The sequence below is a fragment of the Plasmodium falciparum genome (assembly GCF_000002765.6).
Source record: "Plasmodium falciparum 3D7 genome assembly, chromosome: 10".
Lineage (NCBI taxonomy): Eukaryota > Apicomplexa > Aconoidasida > Haemosporida > Plasmodiidae > Plasmodium > Plasmodium falciparum.
The window spans coordinates 146,336-160,000 of NC_037281.1; the positions used below are offsets into that span (position 1 = coordinate 146,336).

The 13,665-nt window shown below is 18.0% G+C and overlaps 4 protein-coding genes across 4 annotated transcripts; 2 read left to right on the forward strand and 2 right to left on the reverse strand.

The window, feature by feature from the left end:
• Window positions 1-1,303: 1,303 nt before the first annotated feature.
• PF3D7_1003100 (conserved protein, unknown function) lies at window positions 1,304-1,904 on the forward strand (the record flags this gene model as incomplete). The annotated part of the gene is made up of 4 exons (XM_002585351.1): window positions 1,304-1,312; window positions 1,404-1,457; window positions 1,560-1,718; window positions 1,842-1,904. 4 exons carry the CDS (start codon window positions 1,304-1,306, stop codon window positions 1,902-1,904), a joined length of 285 nt encoding a protein of 94 aa, XP_002585397.1.
• A 1,102-nt stretch (window positions 1,905-3,006) lies between these two features.
• Window positions 3,007-3,703, forward strand: PF3D7_1003200 (ribosome-binding factor A, putative; the record flags this gene model as incomplete). The annotated part of the gene is made up of 2 exons (XM_001347284.2): window positions 3,007-3,402; window positions 3,500-3,703. The coding sequence occupies 2 exons, from the start codon at window positions 3,007-3,009 to the stop codon at window positions 3,701-3,703; spliced, it is 600 nt and encodes a 199-aa protein (XP_001347320.2).
• Window positions 3,704-4,080: 377 nt separating this feature from the next.
• On the reverse strand, window positions 4,081-4,539 carry PF3D7_1003300 (N-terminal acetyltransferase A complex catalytic subunit ARD1, putative; the record flags this gene model as incomplete). Its single annotated transcript, XM_001347285.1, has 1 exon — window positions 4,081-4,539. The coding sequence occupies one exon, from the start codon at window positions 4,537-4,539 to the stop codon at window positions 4,081-4,083; it is 459 nt and encodes a 152-aa protein (XP_001347321.1).
• Window positions 4,540-6,028: 1,489 nt separating this feature from the next.
• Window positions 6,029-12,181, reverse strand: PF3D7_1003400 (conserved Plasmodium protein, unknown function; the record flags this gene model as incomplete). The annotated part of the gene is made up of 1 exon (XM_001347286.1): window positions 6,029-12,181. The coding sequence occupies one exon, from the start codon at window positions 12,179-12,181 to the stop codon at window positions 6,029-6,031; it is 6,153 nt and encodes a 2,050-aa protein (XP_001347322.1).
• Between the last annotated feature and the right edge of the window lie 1,484 nt (window positions 12,182-13,665).

The window sequence follows — 13,665 nt, forward strand, 5'->3', positions numbered from 1 at the left end:
TTTATTTATTTATTTATTTTATTTATCTTTTTATATTAATATGAAATAAATATCGGAATACATAAATAAAAAATAATATACACATATATATATTTTATTTATGTATTCATTTATTTATTTTTCACCTTTTTAATAAAATAAAAAAAAAAAAAAAAAATAGATAAATCCATACACATTTATATGAATAAAATTTATTCCATTTTTACATTTTTCAAATTCAATTTCTCATTTAAAAAAAAAAAAAATTTACAACATTTTTATTTCATACAACAATGTTTTTTTTTTTTTTTTTTTTTTCCTTTTATGAATAAATTCTTATTTTATTATTTCATGTATTTTTTTGAACGAAAATACTCACACATATTTATAAACATTTTATCTGACATATATATATATATATATAATTAAAGTGAATATTATTTTAATTATTATAAATAAAATAGAGTTTTAAAAACTTTTAATCAAAAAATTTAATTACACAATATAAAAGTAGTAACTAATTTAGACACTCTATTTCATAATCGTATGAAAAAAAAAAATAATATATAACATTGACCATAAATGAAATATACATATATATATATATATATATATATATATATATATTTTTAATTAAAAAAAATAATAATATTTTTATACTAAATGAAATACATAATTTTAAAATATATATAAATAATATATATGTATATATATATATATATTCTTTTTTTTCTATATGTATATATAAGCATATATACACTTTTTAAATTATGGATTTTTTTTTTTTTTTTTTTTTTTCATTTTTATAAAGAAATAATTATTTATATATTCTTTAAAATAATATATATATATAATACTGTATGTTTATTTTATTTTATTTTATATTTTTTACATATATGTTATTTTTCGTTTCAAACACATTTGCAAATAAAAAGAAAAATCGTTAATATTTTTTTGACATTTGAAGGGACAATATTGAAAGGATTAATATATTATATATATATTCTAATATATAAAATATAAATGCATTTTACATAAATAAACCTCATATTTAATTATAATATAAAGTTTCTATATTTTTTTAAAAGTAATATATTAAAATTATACAAAGAAGAAAAATAAAATATAAATATAAATATAAATATAAATATATATATATATATATATATATATATATATATATATATATATATATATATATATATTTATTTATTTATTAATATATGTGTAAATTATATTTCATGCCTTTCATAATCAACTTCTAAATATGTTAGAGAAAATAGGCTTCAAATAATTATCCGTATTTTTATAATTATTGTACAAAATGATATTAGTAAGAAAACATAATGCTTTAAAAAGAAAAATTTTTTGTATGTATGTTATCGCTTTAATGTTTATATAATATATTGTCATTTTCTTTTTAGAAAAATGCTTCAACTCGTCTAGCATCTAGCGAATTTAAATCACTTCCCAAACCGGTTAGTTAAAAAGAGCGTTATATGAATTAATCATATGTATAAACCTTTTAAGATAATATATATATATAAATATATTGTTTTAAAAATTTTATTTTTTTCCAGCCTTATGGTACTGGTGTGGTATTCCATGGAAGAATGCAACCAGTCAAATATGCCATCAAATTTTCAAGTTACATTTTTATAATTTTTTCTGGTTTTATGGGAGCTATGTCTGGAAATTTTTTTTACAAAAAATATATTCTCAGAAAAAATCCCCCCAATGTAAGCAGAGCATAAAAAAAATATATATATATAAATAAATAAATATATATATATATATGTGTGTACATTGGTATGAATACCCAATTTTGTACCTATTAATATATTTATTTATTTATTTTATAGCCATTAAGAGACCCTAATGACTTACCACCAGAAAGACATCCTCATGCTCCTGAGGACGACTAAAATGAAAGCGACAATAAAAGAAAACTTAAAATAAAAGCATATTTTATCTTACATATATAAACATATACTGTTTATGTACACATTGTTATATTAATAATAACAAATTATAATATATATATATATATATATATATATTTCTTTTTTTTTTTTTTTTTTGCTCCTACACTTATAATATATTATCCTTTTATTTAATTAAAAAGTATAGATTTAATATATATATATAATTTAATAATATCACGGTATAAATAGGTATACCTTTTTATTTATATATTAGTTGAATTTATTATCTTTTCTTTTATCCAACTACATTATATTATATTATAATTTATTCAAATATATTAATGTATACATTTTTCAATGTGCATTATTTTTTCTTTATTCTAATCTTTTTTTTTATGTAAACTTATTTTAAAATAATTTAAAAAAAAAAAAAATTAGAAAATAAAAAAAAAAACATCTTACAAAATAAAATATACATATATAGTATAAATATATATATTTACCAAATTGTTTTTTTTTCATCTTATATTTTTCCAAATAAAATATAACATTGTTGTTATATATATGTGTATATTATTTTACATCCTTCATTTAAAATTTTTACTTTTTTAGTATATAAGATATAAGAATATTTAGATGACTATTTGCATAATATTTCATATTTCTTATTTCCTTTTTTTTTTTTTTTTTTTTTTTTTTTTTTATTTATGTGTTTGTTTTAACAAATTATCTTAAAAAAACTGTCATTTAAATAAGAAGAATAAATAAAAAACTAAACATATTATTATATTAAATATATTTAGAAGTTATTACCCATTTGGGGAACATATATATATATATATATATATAAATTTAATGAAATAAATATATATATGACACATTATTTATTATATATCTTTATAATTTTATTTATTCTTATTTCGTATATTATATTTGAATATATATATATATATTTTTTATATTTTATATATTTTATTTCCTTATTAATTACAAAATGCTAGGACGTATGTAATTTTTCTTTTTTTTTTTTTTTTTTTTTTTTTTTTTGTTGTTGTTTTTATATCATTTAATTTTTTATTTTGGGTGAGACAACTACTTGGAAATGTTCTTATATTTCCTTCTCTTTTTATTCACGTTAACTTATATTAATAATACATTAAATATAAAAAAGAAAACACCCCTCTTTAAATTTCCATATTTTATTAATACATATATAACATATAATAATAGTAATAAGAGACGACGTATAAGAACCTTTCCTTATTTTGCAAGGAAAGAAACGAATCGTCATGTGATTTATAGAAAAAGATTTGAGAGAGATTTGAAGTATGCACTACAATCTATATTTTATAAACAAGGTATTAAATTAAATTATAAATATCATATCGATGAAGATATTATTGAGGGAATAAGTGTATATAAGGTTGAATTAAATTCAGATTGTTCTGTAGCTAAAGTTTTTGTTGAAATTATGGGAGATTCCATAGACGCAAGGCAGGTACACAACCAAAAATTATAAATAAATAAATAAATATATATATATATATATATATATATATATATATGTATGTATTTTTTTTTTTTTTTTTTCAAAGGGTTATATTTGGATAAAACGAAATACCAAAGATATTCGCTACAAATTAGCTCAACTAATTAAAGAGAGAAAACGAGTTCCTTTTCTCAACTTTGTTTTATGCAACCTAAGTGAACAAACACAATTACTTTGTGAGATGGAAAATATAAAAGAATATTATTCAGACTTATTTAAGGATGAATTAACAAATGACACAGAAGAATAGACAAAAAATTAAAATAAAATAATAATATAATAAAATAATAAAATAATAAAATAATAAAATAATAAAATAAATAGTAAAAGTATATACATATATACATACTATTTATGTGTATATTTTATATATTTTTTTTTTCTTTTTTTTTTTTTGTAAATTTGCTTATATACTATTTTTTTTTTTTTTTTTCCATGTTTTATATTTTATATTTAAATTAAAAAAAATTAAAAAAAAATTAAAAAAAAATTAAAAAAAAATTAAATAAATAATAATAATACAAATAAAACATTAAAAAAAATAAAATATTGCAATAATTAAATGAAATAACACCTTAAAAATGTAATATATATATATATATGTTTGTGTTCATATATTAATTTTCCCTACCTTGCAAAAACGTGCTCCATTAAATAGGCATTTTCCTTATTTCCATAATATTGCGTTTCTATACCGTTAACCTTATAATTCAATAAATTATAATATAGATTTAAAGCAGCGTTATTACTTACTCTCACATGTAAACATATATTATTTGCTCGATAAATATCTTTTAAATGTTGATGTGTTTGTAATATTAAATAAAAAGCTAATTTTAATTTTCTATATGTTTTTAAAACTGCAACTGAAGTTAAATGACCTTTATATTCATTATCTTCTTCAAGTTTCCCTAAAGAATATCCACAAACTTTTCCATTTACATCTTCAGCAATTTGACTTAAGTATGGCCATGATAAGGCATGGTAAAAATAATATCTCAAATTATAATTCTCTGGTAAATTTATACTATTACATTGTTGCATGGATAACAAATCATAAATATTACATTTTCTTATAGATAGCATTTTTTTTTCTTTTTTATAAAAAACAAAAATTATCCACACTTTTAGAAATTTTTTATATATAAAATTGGGACTATATATATTATACAATTGTATTTATTTATTTATTTATTTATTTATTAATTTATTTATTATTTATTATTTCTTCTTTTTTTTTTTTTTTTTTTTTATACACATAAGTTATTGTATTATAAATAAATCATTTAATTTTTAATGACCAAAAGGTTTCTCCAAAATTTTAACTTGTTCTTTTAAATTTTTTTTTTTTTTTTTTTCATATATATATAAAAAAAAAAAATTCTTTTTTTTAATATAATATTTTCTCCTATAACTGTAATTTTATACGTACATAAATAATATTATATACATATATATATACATATATATATATATATATATATATATATAATATATATATATCATATTTAACTATGTACCGTTTTTAATTATATATCTCTTCAGAAAAAAAAAATAAAAAAATTCATTTATATTCATAAAAATATTTATTATATATATATATATTATATTTTTGCATTAATTTGTAACTAAAAATGGTATATATGTAAATAAAAAATTAAAAAAAATATATACATATATGTTATATTTCTTCTTCTTTTTTTTTTTTTTTTTAATTTGTTTAGTATCATGTTTATTAATGCGTTTCTTTTCTTCTATGTTTATTAATTCTTAATTATTACATCAAGTCATTATATATATTATAAATAAGATGTTGATTTTTACGTAGCCATATTATAAGCACAATAAAATTGATTTATTATAATATATATATATATATAATATTAGTATTATTTATTTTTTCATTTTTTATAATATAAAAATATATATTTATTATTGTATAGAAGAAAATAGGGAATTTATGCACACAGTTAAGGGGGAAAATTTTTATATATAAATTATTAACACAATGTAAAATCATATATTATTATTAAGAATTCATATTTTTATTTTATTTATTTATTTATTTTTTTTTTTTTTTTTTTCTTTCTCCCTTTCACTTCATTATTAATCGTTTTTCTAAAAATATGGATATAAATTTGTAAATATAATTACAATTTATATATATTAAAAGTTTAAAAAAAAAAAAAAAAAAAAAAAAAAAAAAAAAAAAAATTATATTATAAAAAAATAATATTTCATTATTCATTTTAATTTACAAAAAAATAAATTTTTTTTCTATTTTGGAATGTTGTGGTTTTTTGGTGTATATGAATAAATAATGATAAATTATACAAATATATATATATATATATATATATATAGTGAAATATAATGAAATATAAAAAATAATAAATTATGATAAAACTAAGCATACACATGTATAATATATTATAGATATATTTATTGAAAATAACATTATATTTTTGTACAAAAATTAGTAGACATTTATTACATATTGTTATTTATTATATATATATATATATATATATATATATATATATGTAGACATCTTTTAGGTTATATTTTTATATTTTTATTTTTTTGTTGGTTTGTTTTTAAATAAGGTTGATCGAAGTATAACAAAGTTATCTGCATATAAAAATATATACCAGAAAACTTTACAAATAAACATTAAATGATAAATATCGAATGGTTCAGCTAAATAGCCACTACTTGTATTTTCTCCATTTATAGCTAGTTTATAAATTTCAGGACATTGCATATTTTCTGGTATGCTCATAAATATTTGATGAATATCAATATTTTTATTTATTTGAATATTATTTACTTTATTAAATTTATATCCCTTTAATTTTATATATCGTATAGCTATCTCTTCTGGTGTTAATTTTTTATAAAGAGTAAAAGGAGATTCGAAGAAATATTTCCATTCTTCATTAGTTAAGAAACAACATGATATATGAACCATATAAATTAAAGCTGTTTGTATTAAATATAAAGGAAATATTTTTTGTAAACATATCTGTATTTCATCATAAGATATTAATCTTGATAAAAATATATCATTACACATATGCCATTTAGGTATCCATTTATAAGATAATTTTTTTCTCATTTTTAAAAATGTCTCTTCAAAAAATATATTATTATAAGAAGAACTATTCAAACTATTATCATCCATAGTATTTATATTATCATTTAAATGTAATAGATCCCTTTCTTTTATCTTACCTACTTTTTCTTCTTCCACATGCCCAATCATATATCTTTTGTTATATTCCTTACTACACATTGTACTCACATAATTATTCGATTCATTTTTGGATGTAGATGTAGAATTTGAATCCGAAAAATTATCTGATGACATGTTAAAACTTTTGATATTAGTATATTTCGTATTTCTTTTTAAATAATATTTATAATTTTTATAATAAGAAGACTTACACATGTCAACAGTCCGTTTGCCCTCTGGAAGCATAGGAACCAATGGAGTATACATTCCTGTGTCTACACCAAAATTCCATGGTATATATACAAATATCTCGATAATATCCAAAACAATTTTATTTCTTAATAAAATTATATCATTTCTATTTCCTCGATATTTTAATATATGTAAAAATGAATTTCGTGAATTAAATATCTCTACATTATTATAAGATATCTCAAAATGGCTAGTTGATAAAGGGAAATCTGGTATAACATATGGTATATATCGCATACAATACATGAAACCATTATAATTAATATTTTTTGGTAACACCTTTTTCTGATTACATAAATGTTTAGGTATATCTGGATCACAAAATGTCATACCTAAAAAGCATTCATCAATACATGTAAATTTCCCAAGACCTTTAATTTTCCCCAAATTTTCTACAAACATTTTAAATGTATCTAAAGTTATTTCTTTCATTTTTCTTTTATTATCATTTGAATAAAAAAATGATAAATATATATTTGACATTTCATCGATTTCGTATTTTGAATCTTCAGCACAAAAATGGGAATCCACACAATGACTATTATCTATATTGTAATTATTATCTATATTGTAATTATTATCTATATTGTAATTATTATCTATATTATAATTATTATCTATACCATAATTATTATCTATACCATAACTATTGTCTATAGTACAACTATTATTTTTCTTCTTATTATATTTTTTTAATGGATTACATTTTTCATATAACATATACTTATTTACATTACATTCCTTTTTATTAAATACAAACTTATTGGACCATATATTACTATCCTTTGTTTTTGAACAAAATAAATTCTTATGAATATCTACCTTATCATTTTTCTCATTTATATTACTTTTTTGGTTATAATTGTTTTCTAAATTTTCTAAAGAAATATACCTTTTTGTAATATTAAAATTTGCATCCTTATGTATTCTTTTTATATTATCATTTTCTTTGTTACACCACTTGTTAGATACATACATACAATTTTCCTCATGATTATTAAAAACATTATATTTATTCATATTATTCTTTATAGGTATGTTATTGAAATTATCAATAATATTTTTGAACGGTTCCTCATTTTTTGTAATTATTTTCATTACTTTATGACAATATTCAGAATACAACCTTTTGGTTAAATTATAAGGAATGTCGGTACAACTATTTAACATTTCTAAATTTTTATATTCTTCATCAAATAATATTAATAAATCAAAGAAATCTTGTACAGAATGGAATTCATAATAATATAATATATATTCTTTAAATTTCCTAATTTTATTTTGTATCTTCTTCTTTTGTATGTATCTAAAATAATCAGACTTATATGGAGGACTACAAGAATATAAGTTATCAAATATACTCTTATCATTTACATCTTCCTTCAGATCACTTACCAATGCTTGATGTATATAAATAATATTATTATCTTTATCCCTCAAACCAATATCTTCAGAATCTTTAACAAAAAAAAAGGCATCCTTAGGTATAAATATCTTATCTAAAAAGAAAAAATTATTTTTAAAATGTTCAGTTATATCCTTACTTATTTTTAAATGATGAAGTTTATTTTTTATTATATCATATTCTGAATTTTTAAACATTTTATTTTTTTGTGGATATAACATATAAAAACATCCTCTATTTTCATCATAATCTAATGGATATGATTTTAATAAATAAAATAAATTTTCTAATAAATATATCTTCTCTTCAAATGTATCAAAATTATTTTTATTAAATTTTTTAAAACTCTCATAATCTACATATTCCATAAAATAATTCTTATGTATCTTATCATCCATCTTATCCTTAATTACCTCACAAAATTCTTTCATATTTTGTTTTTTAACAAACTTAGATTTTATATATAGATACCAAAATATGTCTTTTACATTTTTTAAATGTATTAATTCGTCAACAGTTAAATTTAACACATCTATATAATTTTTTATATTATTTATAATGTTAACCTTGTTACTATTACTTTTATTAAGTTCAATCAAATTTTCTTTTTTTTTTGATAACATCATATTTTCATCTACATTATATAAAACATTGTTATTCTCATCATTCACATGACACTTATTATTAATATTCTTTTTATTTTTAGTGTAATTCGTTTTTTTATTATATATTATTTCACTGTATTTTTTTCTATTCCTATTATCTACATTATAATTATTACTAGAAAGGGATATAACGTTTGCTTTTCCTTTATCTTTTACCTTATTCTCACCTGTGTCCTTATATTTTACGTTATCTTCACATTTATTTTTTACGTTATCTTCACATTTATTTTTTACGTTATCTTCACCTTTATTTTTTACGTTATCTTCACCTTTATATTTTACGTTATCTTCACCTTTATTTTTTATGTTATCCTCACCTTTATTTTTTACTTTATCTTCACCTTTATTTTTTACTTTATCTTTATGTTTTACTTTATTTTTTCCTTCTACACTTTTTATAAAATCTTGCAAACAATTCCCTTCTAATATTAAATTATCTATATTCATTTTTTTCATATGAACCTTTTCTAGTTTTTTCATTATCTTTATTAATTCTGACAAATGACATTTGTCTAATTTATCTTCAGCAACAATGTTTACAATTTGTGACATTTCCATATCCCTTTCTATATTTTCTTTATTTTTATGGTCTTCTCTTTTTATTTTTTTTAAATTAGAATCTCCATTTATGGCTTTATGTTCATATGTACAAGAAATATAACTTTCTTTTTTTTTACAATACTTATAAAAGTCCTTTGTATGTATATGAAACATGTTTCTTTTTTCATTTTTATTCAACAAACCGGAATTCTTCTTTTTATCACATAAAGTAGTACCTTTTACATCTTTTACATTTTCGTAATATATATTTTTTTTTTGTTTTCTTTCTTCATTATGATAATCTTTAATGACTTGACTAATATATTCCGGTGACATATAATCTATTTTATTACTTTTCTTATATATTTTATTATCATTTATTATACCTTTATTTATCTTGGTTTGATTATTAATAATTTGTAATTTTTCCTGAGGAACATAATTAATATTATTATTATTATAATCATTCTTTTTGTTTTTTTTAGATATATTATAAATATTATTATTTTTTTCTTTGCTTTCCTTAATATATGTATCTTTTTTTTTTTTAATATCTTTCAACATATTCATGTCTTTATTATTATTATTATTATTTGTTTTTTTCGATATAACATTATTACAATTATGTATTTCTTTGATTATATTTCTTTGTGTTATGGATATTTCTTTTATAATTTCGCTTTCCTTTTTACATACTTCAGATATTACATGACTTTCTATTTTACAAATATCCTTTACTATATCACCTTCTTGATTGGAAGCACTTTTTAAAGAATTGCTTTCATCCTTACATTTTTCATTTAATTTGTTACATTCTTGTGTACATTTTTCATTTAATTTGTTACATTCCTGTGTACATTTTTCATTTAATTTGTTACATTCTTGTGTACATTTTTCATTTAATTTGTTACATTCTTGTGTACATTCGTCATTTATATCTTTACTTTCTTTTGAGCATTCATCATTTATATCTTTACTTTCTTGTGTACATTCGTCATTTATATCTTTACTTTCTTTTGAGAATTCATCATTTGATTTATTACTTTCTTGTATACATTCGTCATTTGATTTATTACTTTCCTTTGAGCATTCATCTTTAGTAATATTTTCCTCACTCGGTACATTTATTATATTATTATCATTTTGTATATTATCACTTATTACTTGATTGTTATTTTTATTTGTTTCCTTTTTGTTCACATTTTTCAAAACAAGGACATGATTTATTTTACTTAAGTTGGATATATTGCTCTTTTCATTTTGACTTATCATTTTATCCTTATTATTTTGAATATTTTGACATGAATTTTTAATAGTTTTCTTTTTGTTTTTTATTTCTTCTTCTTCTTCTTTTTTTTCTTTTTTTTCTTCTGTCTTTTTATTAAAATTGTTAAGGTTTTCTTTTGACATATGATCAGCTGAGAGTTTATGACTTACTTTTCCATTATTTGTATTATTTGCATTATATGTATTGTTTGCATTATATGTATTATTTTTATTTATATTATTTAATAAATTACCCTTTTGTGTAACATTTTTATTTAATAAATTACTTTTGTGTGTAACAGTTTTATTTGAGGTATTGTTCTTTTCTGAAGACTGAAAAAGCAAATTTTTTTTTTTATCAATATTATTAAATTTTATATCTTTGTAATTATTATTCATGGTCATTTGAGTATTTAAGAAAAAGGTGCTATTATGAAATAAACATTCTTTGTTATCATAAGAAATGTAATTATTATTTAATGATAAATTATAAATAGGTTTATTATTTATTGGAATATATTTTCCCTGTCCAATTGTGTATATATCATTTGTTTGTTTATTTGTATTTTTATTATTTTCTTTAATGTTCAATTTTTTATAATAACTTTTGATTATATTATTTTTTATTTTTCTTTTTTTATCTTCCTCCTTATTTTCTATATTTTGATTATCATTCTCAGATTTTTTCCTTATTACGAAATAATTTTTATTTCTAGCAATATCATTTTTTACATCCCATATTAACTCATATTTAACAAATGGATGCATATTATATTGCGCAATATTTTTTTGTGTACTCCTACCAATATTGCTAGTTGAATTATTGTAATTAAGTTTATCATTATTATTATTATTATTATTATTATATATTTTGTTATATATATTCTTATTTAAATATGATAAATTATTAACTATATTATTTTCATTATTTTTTAAACATGATATGTTTTTATCATTTATATATTTCATATCCTTATTTATATAATGTGCACATTTATTAACACATTCAAAATTAGTAGACTTTGTTTTACATATAGAAGACTCCTCATTATTTGATATACTATGAATATATTTATTTTTATGTACAACTTTTATTATGTCTTTATTTAATTCAACAGGATTATTAATATATAATCCATTCTTATAAACATATTTCCCTAGCTCAGCATTACGAATATTAACAATATTATTATTTAATGATGCTTTTCCCTGTGAATTTACAAATAAGTTCAAATTATAATTTTTTTTTATATTTTTTATTATTGTATCACTGTTTATTTTTTTTATGTACATATAAGATCCATTCATTTTATCTTGCCTATTTGGAATGTTACCTACATTCAAATTACTCTTCGAATATAACATTGTTTTTTTTTTCTATAAGCATAAAAATGATATAAGTAAATTGTAAAATATATACACATATATATATATATATATATATATATATATATATATATATATATAAACATTTAGTAATCCATATAGGTACTACTGAATAGTTCTTATAAGTAGATCCTTTTTAAATGATAAAAAAAGAATAAACATAAAACAAAATAAACAAACAAATAAACACATACAAAATATGTAGAATATATAATAGGAAGACACAAGAACCAAAAAAAAAAAAAAAAAAAAAAAAAAAAAAAAAAAAATTAATCTATATATCTACTTAAACATTTCTAAAAAATATTCTATGTGCAAATTATAGAAAAAAATTAAATTTATATATTATCAACTCTCTACATAAAGCACATAATAATATTTATTATTACACAAATGGTGTACTTTTGAGGAACCAAAAAATTATAATATATTTTACACATATATATATATATATATATATATATATATATATTTATTATATAAATAAATTAACGAATTTAAACTAATTATATCAAATATATCATAATGATGTACAAGTACAACCGTTACAAATAAATAAATAAATATATATATATATATATATATATATATATGTACGTATTCATAAACAACAAAATGAATAAATATAAAAATAAGTAAATGTATATTATATATATATATACACATTTTGACCTATTATACCTAACATTTTATTAATTTATAGTTTTATAGAATAATTAAAAAAATAATAATAAATAAAAATTACACCGGCAATCATTTTTACATCCTATTATAACAACACAGAATGCACTCATATGCATCCTATGATATTCAAGAAAAACAAAAACAAATAAAATACTATAAAACTAGAAAAAAAAAATATATAATATAAAAGAAAAGAAAAGCAGCTTTCTCTTAATATATATATATATATATATCCCTCTTTTAAATTTAAATTAAAAATATCACCATGAAATACATAAAGACATATTTCTAATGACAGAACTAAAAGGTAGAAACGGAAAATTATAAATAATATAAGGAATATATAAATAAATAATATATATATATATATATATATATATATATATATATAATATATTCCTTTGATAAATATCCTTACATAAGATTGTTCATAAATGAGATAAAACTCTTAATAGAACAAAATATATTAAAAATCGCAAAACATATATATTATGTCTCCTCAAATATGGAATGAAGACAAAAAAAAAAACTTATATTATTTTTTTGTATACTGTCCAAAATATTAATAAATCTTTAGCATATGCAGCCTTAAAAATATTGCATATCTATTTCTTTTTTAATTTAAAATTTTTCAATAATTAAATATAATATATATATATATATATATATATATTGATGTTTTTTTTTTATTTTAGTTTGAAATTGCATCCAAAAAGAAAAAAAAAAAAAAAAAAAAATTAAATAAATAAATAAATAAATAAATAACAATGTAAATAAAT